Source organism: Rattus norvegicus, chromosome 5, assembly GCF_021556685.1.
Source record: "Rattus norvegicus strain SHRSP/BbbUtx chromosome 5, alternate assembly SHRSP_T2T, whole genome shotgun sequence".
Taxonomy (NCBI): Eukaryota; Metazoa; Chordata; class Mammalia; order Rodentia; family Muridae; genus Rattus; species Rattus norvegicus.
In genome coordinates, this window is record NC_141538.1 from 108,477,032 (window position 1) to 108,490,847 (window position 13,816).

At 41.9% G+C, this 13,816-nt stretch overlaps 1 protein-coding gene across 7 annotated transcripts in view; it reads left to right on the top strand.

Annotated features, from left to right (window-relative positions):
* Focad (focadhesin) overlaps positions 1-13,816 on the top strand; it is a 330,597-nt gene that overhangs the window by 276,205 nt on the left and 40,576 nt on the right. For all 7 annotated transcript variants that reach the window (XR_015619711.1, XR_015619712.1, XR_015619713.1 and 4 more), the window contains 3 exon segments: positions 2,776-2,892; positions 5,201-5,439; positions 9,271-9,360. Coding sequence is in view for 4 of the 7 variants with exons in the window: in XM_087549044.1 (XP_087405170.1) it covers positions 2,776-2,892; positions 5,201-5,439; positions 9,271-9,360 (446 nt within the window). In the remaining 3 variants the exon portion in view is untranslated.

Below are 13,816 nucleotides of genomic sequence, written 5' to 3' on the forward strand. Positions count from 1 at the left end.
TTTATTTCTTAATTAAACATCTGACAGGCTGGCCAATAATCATTTCCAATGTACTTTTTCAGATAATTCATATCTGTCAAAATAAAAAGATGCGAATTTATTCTTGTTTCAAGTTCTATTGTCTGTTGGCTATCATTAGCTAGATATGTGCCCTGAGTAGTTAAAGAAACAAAACAAACATAGGTTTTCAAATAACAGAGTCATATATTTAAATTTCATTACCTTGACTTATTAGCTACACAGCCTGTGTGTAATGATTTCTCCTGTTGGAAACCGTTTCCCCATCTATAATGTGGAATGGCAGTACTTCCCAGATAATAGTATTGTAAAAACTAAATGAATGCGCTCAGGTGTGCACATGCGCGCGCGCGCGCGCACACACACACACACACACACACACACACACACACACACACACACACACAGAATCTCACAGTAGATAAATGGTACGTCTTCATGGGGTTGGTTTGGGATTTAAGGTAGGATCTCCTTATGTGGCCCAGGCTGCTGACCTTACTGCTCTATCTCACCTTCTCAAGTGCTGAGGTTATCTCTCTCATCTCATACCTGGCACTGTACTCTCCTTTCCTGGTGCTTTTCTGGATAGAAAGAAATGTACTTCCCATCCATTTAAAAGAAGAACTGAAAATGTATGGCCTCTGAAAACCCTTGGAATTGAAGACAAAGTTGAAAGGCTAGGTTTAGTCAGGCAAAGAGGAAACGCTGACAGAGTGCTCTTGAAATATCTTAGTACAGTATCCCCACTTAGGTAAGATTTTGTCCTGCATCCACCATTTACAATTTAGATCCACAAGGTCCTATTCCCACCCCGTGGGTAGGCTGTGGACACAGATTCATCTGAGCATTTAATTAATCCTCTAATAATGGAGAAGAGAGAATTATCCAGAGTGTTATTGAAGTAGGTAAGTTTGAACTCTGTGAACCAAGACAACTACCCTTGAGGGAAAAATGTGTCTACCTGTAGGGCACCACCCAGTGCCTTCTCTCCTGTGGGTAATTTTGGTGAGACACGTCCTGGTAAAGGGAAAGATAAGCATGACCTATTCAAACCACTACTCGGACCAAGGCTGTTGAGGAGGATTTGTCCTTGAAGTGATCTCTAAGTCAGGAATAAAACTCCTCTTATGGACTAAGCACGGTTTTCCAATGTTATATTAACAGGCTTAGGATCTACTTTATCCCTGCCTATGGAGACAGCTCCTACCTCTACCTAGACCCAAAACCTCCCCAATAGACTTTAGGCTCTGGAGCAGTCAGCTCCTTGCTTAGGCCTGCTCTAATTCTTCTGCTCTTCTCACTTAGTAAACCTATGCACTTTCACAGTTACTCTGTGTCTTGCCTGATTTGTTGTTGGAAACAAATGACCTGGGTATCACATCTAGTGACACTGTCACCAATGAGCAGGAGAATCAGTCCTGTGAGGTGTAGACATGTAGAGAAGGGGATGAGGCCTGGGATTAGTATGTGAATGGTGAAGGTATAATTACTTAATATTCAAATATTTAACACTGAACCCAAATTTTTGTTTTAATAATAACAAAGACAAGGAAATATTTCATTTCATTTAAAGAGCCATGGAATACTTTATTTAAGGCTACATACTAATTAGATCTGCAACCCTGAATGTCCATGCATTTTATAGGATCCCTTTCCTTGGGGGACCATTATGGTGAATTACGAGTTGTGAGGTTAATTTCCCCGTAATAACTGGAGGTAGAGCTCAAAGTTGAAGTTCTAGATTCTCATGTGCTTTCTCTCCTACTTCCAGTCTTGTCAGACTGAGAAGCAATGCAGGCTGAGAATGGGGCTCTGGTTTATTTTTATTGACCTTGCCTTTAGCCTTTTATCATTACAAAGTCCAGATCTCATTATTTGATTAAAGTTGAACAAGTCTGACCAAAAACAAAAGATCTTAAGATGAATGTTTCTGACCCTATGGCCACGGGTGACTTTTATAACCAAGTCTTTTATTTTAGTGAATGTAGTTTCTTATAATTTTTTAGTTAGGTGAATGGTCATGATAATTGATGGACATCCATATGTAATAGGGGACAGAGATGCAGCCATATGTAATAGTGAACAGAAATGCAGCCATATGTAATAGGGACAGAGATGCAGCCATATGTAATAGTGAACAGAGATGCAGCCATATGTAATAGGGACAGAGATGCAGCCATATGTAATAGGGACAGAGATGCAGCCATATGTAATAGGGACAGAGATGCAGCCATATGTAATAGGGACAGAGATGCAGCCATATGTAATAGTGAACAGAGATGCAGCCATATGTAATAGTGAACAGAGATGCAGCCATATGTAATAGGGACAGAAATGCAGCCATATGTAATAGGGGACAGAAATGCTACAGACATTGGCCAGACTGTTGCAGGCCAATTGGCCACTTTGTGAGATGGTAAGTCATAAAGTTTGGAGACTTTAAATTTCCTTTTTGCACCTTTCTCTTGTACATGATATTTTCATCACAACACACTAAGCAGAGGAAACCTGAGTATCTTCTGCTGTAGCCTCTGTCTTCCCACTTCTGATAATCATTGTACTATTGTTGGGGAACAGGTACATACCTGTTGGGACATACCTTTGTCAACTCTATTCACTCATGCATTCCAAGCAGATAAAGTTTACTTTTGGAAGATAGCCCTTCATTATTTAACAACAATAAAAGTTTAGATGCCAACATACTTTAGATTTGTTATATTTTTTCTACTGTAATTTCACATTGTTCCTCATCTACAGGTCCAACCTAATTTCCTTCCAGTGAAAGAGTGGGTTTCCATGGTGCTTAATACTGTCCTGGTCATTGTGGATAGCCATTACCACCCCAGAGGTCAACTGTTCACCTGCTTTTATCATGTAAGTGCAAGAAATGGAGTGACTAGAGTCACCAAGGGTTGACTATCTCGACATCCATTGTCCACACGAAAAATATATATAACGTGGTATAGTAATATCTGGTTCTCACTATAGGCCTGAAGGTGCGTGTGTGCGTGCATGCGTGTGTGTGTGTGTGTGTGTGTGTGTGTGTGTGTGTGTGTGCGCGCGCGCGCGCGCGCGCGCGTGTCTGTGAAGACTGGTGTGTGTGTGAAGACTGGTGTGTAGGCTCCATGTTTGACTGAGTTGGTTTAGGATATGCACCACGCACCAGCAGTATGAAAGCTCCAGTCTAACATATAGTCAGGGTCAAGGGCGACATTTGTAGGATAAGTGGCTCTTGGAATATATTTCATCTTTTCTGTCATTATTTATAAAATGAAAGGAATAGCAGCCTCCTCTGTAGTGAATGCCTCACACCACCTCTTAGTTTTGGGCCTGTGGACTTGATAGTTCTCCATTATCATTCTTGGTCTCCTTGTTCATGAAATAAAAGCCAAAACCCTGTGCCATGCCTTTCCGGCTTACCAAAGACTGTGAAGGTGAAATTGGTTATGTAAAAGTGCTTTATTTTCAAAACAGCAAAGTTCTTTGTAAATACCAAGTAATCCTGTTGGTCACATGAAAAACTACTGCCACCCACATTTTTCTCGGCTTCATGATGGCATCCTAATGACTAAGCAATGTGAAGTGCGCATCTTGTTGCTGTCTAATGCTCCCTTTGGGGTTGTGGCATGGCTTTGCTCCGGCAGTAGTATATAGTTATTTTGGTTCTGTCCTTTCGGTGGCCATTGCTTAGGTGATTAGCGAGATCATGGCCAGTCAGCCCAGTGCTGCGGACTGCAGTTGTTTAAAGAAGTGTGGAGCACAGATCCTGAACTGTTACGAAGGATATGGTTTTAGTTCAGAGTCCATTGCCCATGATCTTCTCTGTAAATGCAACTCTTTTTACCCTGCCCTTGGGAGGACCAGGTAGGTCTTAATCTGGGGTCTAGGGTCCAATGCTAGATTTTAACTACAGTTTTGGCCAGAAAAAGTAACTTAATAGGTAATATAAAACTAAATTGGAAATTAGATTTTGTTCAGAGAAGGAATCCTCCAGAAAAGGAATGATTTGTTTAAATTGTTTTGAAGCTTATAGAGTAACTATGTGGGTCAGAGCAAGGCAGTAGATGAGAATCCTAGGCATTCTGCTTAGTTCTTATGAACCAATACAGAAACTCTTCATTGGCCAGTTCAGAATTGCCGCTTACCTTCTCAATTCTTTTTACATTATTACTTATTTTAAGGACACATTTTAAAAGTCACTTCCTTTATTTCCTGTGTCATACATAGCTGAGTCCTTTTAAGAAACATTGTCATTTGAAAACATATTAGCATTCAGTATGATGTCCTACATGCTTGATTTTTATCCTTCAAGTACTAGAGCTTAGGGAGCCAATACTCACAGAATAAAAACACATTGTGCCGTGCTTTGACTGCTGGGGATGAGGCCACTTTTATGGCATGTCTGAAAATCCAAAATGGATAAGTGAGGGTGATAAAGCGGCTTTCTTCTCTTTTTGAGACATATTCACAAAATGTATAGCATGTGTGGGAGAGTCTCTAACACGGACTCTTGCACATGGTGTTTCTGTCCAGCTACCCTTTGATTTTATTAGGGCTGTTATTCCTGTCTCTTCCCACCATTGCCTATCAGAAGGCACATGCAGAGCCCCCAGTTTCCTTTTGAATAGCTAGTTATTGCTTTGTAACCAGAAGCTTTTAGAATCTCAACTTCCCTCTTAATTAAAAGGAATTGACCCCCTGTAGAAAATAATCCATCTATTAGGTTGTGTTCCCACACAAAAACTTGGGAGATGTGCCAAATAGATGCTTGTGCTGAACTTCCACCTGTTCCTCTGTAGTAAACGTAACTCTTGTCCTTTCTCTTTTCTTTTCTGGACAAGTCCTAGCTTTCTGGACAATTGTAATGTGGCATATCCACATTCAGATAGCTTTACTGTTAGCGTTCCTGTTACATGCACACAGGCTTTTAAAAACATTGAAACTGAATTTATCCACCACCTCTAAACACAGGCACTTAGAATTCCATCTCTGAAGTTTCAGAGGAAGCTGGTTACTCAGTAGTAGATGGGCACACGGACTGGAAGCTGAGTGTGTAGCAAACACAGTCAGAGTCTCCTTTTTGTGCAGGAGTAGAAGCTTGCATCGCTGTAGCACATGTGATAGCTGTGCAGCCTTTGTGTTTAAGCAAGAGGCTAACCCGATTTCTTTCTTCATTCCCTAGAAGTCCTATTCTGGCGAGAACACGGCAAGTGCTATTGCGCGCTCTGCCGCCGCCACGGCTTTGTCTCTCCTCGTGCCGGTTTTCATTATCTCTTGCAAAGAGAAGGTTGAGGAAATCCTGAACATGCTGACTGCCAGGTTACCTGGGAAACCAAGTGCTGATGAATCTCAAGCCGTGCAAATCCACATGGGCCTTGCCTTGGGGATGTTTCTCTCTCGCCTGTGTGAGGAGAAACTCAGGTACAGTTGATTGAAGCATTGCTGTTTCCTTTCTGTGACTTAGGTGATGGGGTTATGTATACATGCATGCAGGTACCTAAACCTTGTGTCTGAGCAGTATGTGCTTGCTAAACTTTTTGAGATGGTTGAATTGATTTTGATATATGGGTGAATTTGGCTGCCTAAAATACTATATGGGTAGTAGTGTTCTTTAAGGGATATTATTCAAGTGACTGGTCACTTGAAAACCATCTCAGGCTGAGATAGAAGTACACCAGCCTTAGGGTGCTGTAAGTGTACCCCTTCATCATTGCTCCTTTATTGACATCTCCATAAACTGGGAAGAAACAACTGGGGAGTCCCATGTAGCAGAGGGGTCCTGGGTGGGAGTGACTGGATCACCTGGGAGCAGCATGCACTCAACTTTAAAATGCTCTTTTGTTCTGACTACATTTTAATAATCGTTAAAGAGCCCTAATCTGTGCACATTATGCTGAGTTCTTTATCCAGTTTGATTGCTTGTTTTGTCGGCTGCTAGCATTACCAGGGAATGGCGCAAGCAGGATATAAAAGACCCAGGTGGAAAATCCCACTAAACTTGTAGGCAAGTTTTCCTACACATCCATTAATCTGTCTTAGTTTTGTTAATAATTGGTCTTTTCCTGTATTTTATATTAAGCCTTAGAGTTTTAGGCACCGAGGCTGATTGTAGGACAGTCTGACATGAATATTTGTTTACTATGAATATTAATGGTAGTGACTCCGGCTTCAGCCACTTCCTCCTACACTGGAAATAGGATATGGGGGAAACATCTAGCTATGATGTCAGATGTCCTTATATTTCCTAGTTGGTAGCATTTAGTGGCCCCAAAGCAAACACTGTTGTGGATAAAATGGAAGGTATTACACAGCATCTAAAGTGCTCGATTTAAGTTTGTGTGTGTAATTTACTTACCTTGAACAAACACTATTGTGTTTTGGGGAAGATTACTATTGCTCTTGGGGACTGTATATTTCAAGAGGACATATTTAGCTCCTGGGAACATCTGTCAGACAAGCGGATGACTGGCATAGTAGCTGCAGATGAAAATGAGACACGCCCAGAATGTTCGCAGAGGCCCAGCTCAGGATGTGAACAAAGAATATGCCCCTTGCATGGGAATTGGCGCTTGCGTTCCTCCTGTGCCTGATAGAACATAAAGTGTTTTGTAAAAGCTTAAGGCTTCAAAGTGATTTTCCCCTTTGCTGCTGTGCAACAAATGGCACTCTCCCCACCATCTGTCTTCAGGCTCTTCCTCGGTTTGCTTTTCAAGCAGTGTGTTTTTACATCTAAAACCGAGCCCTTGGCAGTTCAGTCGTAGGCGACTCGCTTCATCCCATCCTGGCTGGGCTCACGTCTTCATTAACTTGGGATAAGTTGCTGCACTGGCTTCATGACTATCAGGTTTGCACTGGGGTTTGATTTAATCATGCTGCCTGGAAAACCCGCACGTGCATGCTCAACTCTCATTCCCAGGTTACCTTCCACCCCGTCTCTCTTACTTGAGTTTGTACCTGTGGGGAATCCTGCGGAAGGACACAGGAAGCTCGTCCACAGTGGGTCACTCAGAGTACTGGTAGATTGGTTTGATAGCTTTTTAAGACAGGGCCTGTCTATGTGGGCATGGCTGTGCTGACCAGGCTGGCCTCAGGGTTGGAGATCTGCCTCCTGAGTGCTGGGGTTAAAGGTGTGTGCCACCGTGCTGACTACCTGCAGATGTTAGCTCTGCCTCATAGCATTATTCCTTCTGTGGGCCCTGTGTCTCGAGAGGGTAGTCACCAACATATCATAACCCCTGGCTCCCACTTACCCACTTCTTCTAGATCAGAGAAATCAGAAATATTTGCTCTTTCTACCAGTAGATGTTTCACTTGGTAATTACAATATTACCAGATGTTCCAACTTTTCAGACTTGTCATTTTGTTGTTGTTTTTTTTTCCCTCAAATAAAGGTTAGGGGCTGAAGAGATGCCTCAGTGGTTATGAGTGCTTGCTGCTTTTCCAGACAACCTGAGTTTGACACCTAGTACCTTGTTGGTGGCTCAGTGTAACCATAACTGTAGCTCCAGAGTCTCTAATACACCCTGGTAGCTTCTAAGGGGAGCACACACTCCTACACAGGCAGCAAGCACAGACAGAAAATCAAAAATAAAATGAATCTGAAAAATTAAACATAGGGGCCGGAGAGATGACTCAGTGGTTAGGAGCACTGGCTGCTCTAGGGCTGGAATTTGATTCCCAGTACCCACATAGCAGCTCGCAAACACCAGTCCCAGAGCATCCTGTGCCATTTTCTGGCTTCCTTGGGCACCAGGCATACACATGGTGCACAAATAGGCATGCAGGCAAAACACAAGTGAAAGAAAGCTAAGTACCAAGAGAGCTTTTGGCTTGAAATGGGTGTGTGAAGTACCCGTAAGAGAACAGACGTCGGCACCGCACTGTCCCAGGTACATTCTCCCTCCTAGCAGAGACTCCTCACATCCGGCTCATGACTTTCCTGAATTTGAATTTCTATTTAGGATTATTCAGGAAGGTTCACTACAGGAAGCTTCTTGCCTCTGCCCTAACCTGTAGAGGATGCAAATACTTTATTCCTAAGAATAACTCTAAAGGAACTTATTTATTGAATGCCCCTCCTATACTCTGTGTGTGTGTGTGTCTGTCTGTCTGTCTGTCTGTCTATATGTCTGTCTGTCTGTCCATCCACCTGCCCACCAAGGCTTCTCTCATGCCACAGTACAATCTATGTTGACAAGCCCCACAGCAGTCTTGGTTGGGAAGCTGTAAAGTGTCCTCTGGCTGCCTGGTATCGTTGGGCTGCGTTTTATCCAATGTGGTCTGCGGGTGAAGAGAAGGGGCTTGAGCTCTAGGAACCCCAGGGCAATACAGGGAGTGAGGAAGCCCACAGCTTTGCCTGAAGAAAGAGCCAGAGAGCTCCCTCCACACTTCCTTTAACTATCTAGTCTTAATTCTCAGTAAGACGATTATAAAGACCAGTCATTACACAGAAGCACAAAAATGTAGGGCTAGGTACGTTTCCCCTTAACAACTGTTATTAAAGGAAAATGCTAACTGGCAGCCCACACAGCTAGACATGGAGTCACAACCTGCATCCCTCCCAAGAGAGGAGAAATTTGGAATGAATAACAGCTTTATCAATAGTTTTATTCAATTTGCTTCAAAAGCATCACTTTTATATTCTTAGAAATGTTTGAAATTGTGTTCTTCAGTGGTTTCAAATTTAAACACACAGGGAGAAATCAAAGGAAGCTTTAGGGCTTATTGTTTGTAATTGGTTATATCCTTCACAACCTGAGTACTGAACAGTTTTCAGTTACCCTGTCTATAAAATGGCATATACGAGTCACCATATTGTTACTGCATTTTAACATATAAAGGAATGCTAAAATTTCCAGCAGATAGTGACAGAAGAAGACTTTATTTGAAGAACTTTGACTCTTTTATTAGCATGTATCCATCTGTATATATGTTTACATGTGTGTGGTGTGTGTGTCATGGTGCACATGTGGAGATTGGAAGATAATTGGTAGGAATCATTTGAACTCCATTGTGTTGGTTCTGGAAATCAAGCACAAATGGTCAGGCTCAGTGACTGTGTTAGACAAGCACCCTTACCGGTCAAGCCATTTCTCTGGGCCAGAATGCATTTTCTTTGTCTTGTAGATCCAATCCAGAGTCTTAGGCATACTGGGCAAGCACTCTACCATTGAGCCTACACTCCCAGATATGCCATGAACATGAATAGTTGAGTGATTATCAGTAATCCTTTGTCCTCGTCTCTTCATCTAGTGACATGTCTGGCCAACAGATGAGCCTTCTTCTGATGAAGTCCTTGGATGCCCTGGAGAGCTGCTGTTTCGACCCCAGTCTTGAACACAAGTACGTTGGCTATGTTCATAACTCATGCTTAGAGTCTGGCTGATACTTGCAGTAAGCTTCGGAGGCTGCGCTGAAGCGTGTGCAGGATCTACTCTGGAGCTCCATGGCAGAGAGTGCTCAGTAGTAATGGTAAAGAAGCTTGCACCAAAGCTGCTTGGTTCCAAAACCCTGTTATCAGTGGACAGTTCCTCATATGCAGAGCACTGTGTGCCATCTTGTAGCTTAATCCTCCTGTTTCCAAGACTTTTGTCTTGCTTTGGGCATACTGACCAGGATGCCTCACTTAACCTTGCTTCAAGATTAGCTAAAATGATTTGAATAGGAGTGGACAAAGAGAGTCTGTGACAGTTTGAATTTCTCTGTAAAACCATCATCTGAGGCATCTCGTGGAAACAGCCATTTATTATATCAGAGGTTCACAATCTTTTTAATGGGTACGGGTCTTCCACAAACCCCTGTTTGGTCCTCATGCTTTGTTAAGTTTTTTGTTTTTGGTTTTTTTTAAACGAAACATCTTAACTTTTATGGTCTCAATCTAATATTGAAAGATAACAGAATGAAAATAATCATAAAAGAACAAGAATGTAAAAACTGTTAAACATGCTAGTGTACATCTAATCTCTAATCCCTGAGAGTTGTATGGCTGAAGAATATGGTTTTGTTAGGTTTTGTGGATTTTTGTCAACAATAGCTTGCACCTTTTGACTTGTATGTTTTGGAATCTCTGTCCTTCTAAGTTTGAATGCTCTGGGGTCCATTGTTCCTAGAAAACACAACAGATCAGAACAGTTTGCCCTTTCCTGTTATCCATAGATAGCATCGAGTTTGTTGGGCTCAGACTAACAGAGTACAGTAATGACGTAGCCATGCAAAGGGAAGCAAATACAGTTGGTCTCTGTAGTGGGCAGCACTGATGACATCTTCATATGCAGGATAAGACTGAATAGAAACCTGAGGACAGTTCTTCAAGAGATCCTCATGGATCCTGTGACATCTCTAGAGTACAGTCTGAATACGGGAAGGGGGTGTGAGGTTGAAGCCTTCTGAATATAGAAAATGACTAATGAGAGGAGTGAAGACATGTGGTTATTGTTCAAATCTAAGTCTAATTCTGAGTCTAATATTTGCATTCCTATTATCTGACTGGCCAATAGGTAAGACTTCTGCATCAGACCTTTCCTTTCTTCCTGCTCATTCTCCCAAGAGACTCCCCACAGCCATAGCTCAGGATGTTAGAAAGATATGGAGAAGCTTACAGTTCAAACACTGCAAGGTGCTCACCAACTGGAACTGTAGAGAACACATGCTGTTTGCATCCATCGCTATGGTATATGTGTTCTATGTCTTAAAGGTATCACCTGTCTAAGTGTTCTAACCTTAAAGTTTATTTTCATGATTCTTATTTCCTCATTCTTTTCCTCTCCTGATTCTCCTCGTTGCAGTAAGGAGCAGTATTTAAGAGTGGGCCTGGACAGGGGCCACTCCCACAGAGGAATGTGAAACACCTTCTCACTGGATAGAGAGGTGCTTGTTTTTATTTAGGTCCAACCCTCCAAGCAGGCTTCCCTCTCCCATCTAAACCTCAGCGTTCCTACTGTTAGTGGAGCTCAGTATTTCCTCAGTCCATCCATCAGCGCCCTGAGCTGTCAGCCCTGGATGGCGGTCTTTCTCAGTCTTGGGCTTCTCTGGCACTTGTCCAGCAGCTGCATTTCATATGTGTGCCTTGCGTTCTTCAGTCCTGATCACAATGGAGAGAGAGCTCGAGGCAGGACTCTTCATCAGTGTGTACATAAAGAAAGCTAGTCTCTGAGATGACACTCTTGCTTCGTAAGTGGCACAATTAAGAAGTGGGTCTAGGACGTCTGAATTCAAAACCATGTTTCTTCGTCTTGTGTAATACAGTGTGGAGAACATAGTTCAGTGGGAAGAGAGCATTTCATACTTGGAAATAGGTGACATTATTATTGCCGTCATCATCGACATTCAAGTGTCCCCACGAAATAAAGAAAAAAGAAGTTATTTCTCCTTTTCTGACTTGGCTCAGGCCAAAATGCCCAGAGTATGGCATAATGGGCAAACCTCCATCTGCCACTGAGATAGTAAAAACACTGTTGTAAGATGATTAAATATTTCTACTTCAAATGAGAGAATTCTCCCAGAGCAAATACACCAGGATTCCCTGATTTACTGGGTCAGACTCTGGCTGCTGAGAGGGGAATACCTGTGCTGGGTGTCTGGCGCTATTACTAACATTCTGCTGCCACCTAGTGGTCATCTCTTTGCCATCGCAGTCCTGACAGCCCTAACTCTGGTCCTGTTATTCATCAATGACCTGAGCTTTGGTTAATTACTATTGAGCTGTTACAAATACAATAACATTTAAATTGTGCTTTGTAAAGGGCAAAGTGCTAAACAAATGTTAACTGTTATTAGAACTAATTATGATGCGGCTTGTACTTAATCTGTAGGATTGCTAGCAGTAAGCTAGGGAGTTCGAGACTTGTCTGTGACAATCTCTCAGTTGATATGACAACATAAACAAGATCTGGGTATTATTTTGTGGGTGTTTTGCTGATAATGTCTTAATACACTGTGATAAGACATTCAAATAAGTAATAGCAAGACAGCAAGCAGAGTTTTACTTGTTCCCTCCCTCCCTCCCTCCCTCCCTCCCTCCCTCCCTCCCTCCCTCCCTCCCTTGCTGTCTTTCTGTGTGCACATGCATGCACCTAGTCCATGCACACACACAGGAGGGTATTGGGGGGGGGTTCATTATTGTTTTCCATTGTATGTCTTAGGATAGGGCTTCTCACTGTTCTACTGTTTTGGCTGGGATAGCTTGTCAAAAGGCTCCCAGGATCTACTGTCTCCATCTCCTCATGCTGAAGTGACAAGCACACATGACCGTGCCTGACTCTTACACCCATGCTGAGATTAGAGCCTCTTGCTTTCAGAGCAGCACTCTTACCCACGGAGCCATCTCTCCAGCCCATGTATAGAACCTTATAATTAAAATCCCCTCTAACTTTTTCAGTTAATTCTATTTCAGTTAGTAATATTTATACTAGCCACTCCAAAACTCCATCGAGGATCTAACATCAGTTGTTTTCACTTTAGCAGTTGGAGGCACCAACCCTTAACTCCCTTTTGTTTTCAGTGGATGGATCATGTGAAAACTACATCTGTCCAAGTGATTTGTGATATAGAGCTGGCAGATATAGCCAGAAAATCCCAGAGTGGGTCCAATGGGTGGAAATGGTGAGCTAATCATTTTAGATAGTTTTTAAGACTTAGGGCATTAAATTATGAAAGATTTGAAATGAAAAGAAATCTTTCGGGATGCTTTCTAGGTTTAAACTAAAAATTGGAGGTGGGGGACAAAAATACATTCAAAAGGTCAATGGATTATTTAATTCAGAAGAGAAAGACTAACATTTGAGAAATACACTAAGGGTATCAGACTTACTACAGATATCATTCAACATAATCTCTGTCAACACATGCATACACAGTTAGACTGTGCAATCATATGATACAGTCAGCTAACACTGCAGCTCTGAGTAGAGCTGCAACTGTGCCTTAGATCTCTGGTGTAGAAAGTCACATGTCCCTTTGAAGTGCTGCAGAAGAACTGTAGTCTAGGATACCTTGAAAAGCAGAATCGGCAAACTTGCTTGTTCATTAAGAACAGTAAGCCCCGATTTTTATTTGAGTATTGAAAGAAATCATCTGTCCATACAAATACAACATTTGACTGCCTTCATGTAGTTTGGCAAGAGATAGAAATTGTGTTTTCCTGATAGAATCTTATATAGTATGTTTACTTTTGGCAACTAAACATAGACATCAGGAACTGTGCATGTGTGTGTGAGTATGCACATGTATGTGTTTCCCCTCTCCCCCCTCATGTAGATGCTCTGTCTACCCAACACTTACAAAACCCAGTTAGCCAATTTTCCAGCACACAGCAAATACTGGGTTAGTGCCTCTGTGCATCAAGTTGAATACCGGAGGCTGAAGGTATACTTTAGTGAAGAAAAATAAAAAAAAAAAGATATCTTTTGTCAAAGAACTGTGAGGTTAGAGAAGAAGTAATTCCCCAAAGAGTTTCTCTTCATAATTTATAATTAAAATTGTAGGGCATGCCTTATACAAGGGGCCATGTAAGAGTTTTAAAGAGATTCTCTCCTGGGCTTGGGATGGTGTCTCAAGCAAGAACCATTTAAATATGAAGGATAAGTAGCAATTACATAGTCAAAGGAAGAACAGTAGTCAAATTTGTCAAAATATGAATCAGACTGTGTCTAATTATACCGTTGTCTAATTCTGTCTGCTCTACATGTGCCAATATGGAAAGATAGCTTAAAAAACTTTCCCTGTAGATCCCTAATTAAAACAAAAGCTTTAAATTCCTTCCAATCAAAAGTAGCCTTCCTTCAGAAATTTGATTGGCCTC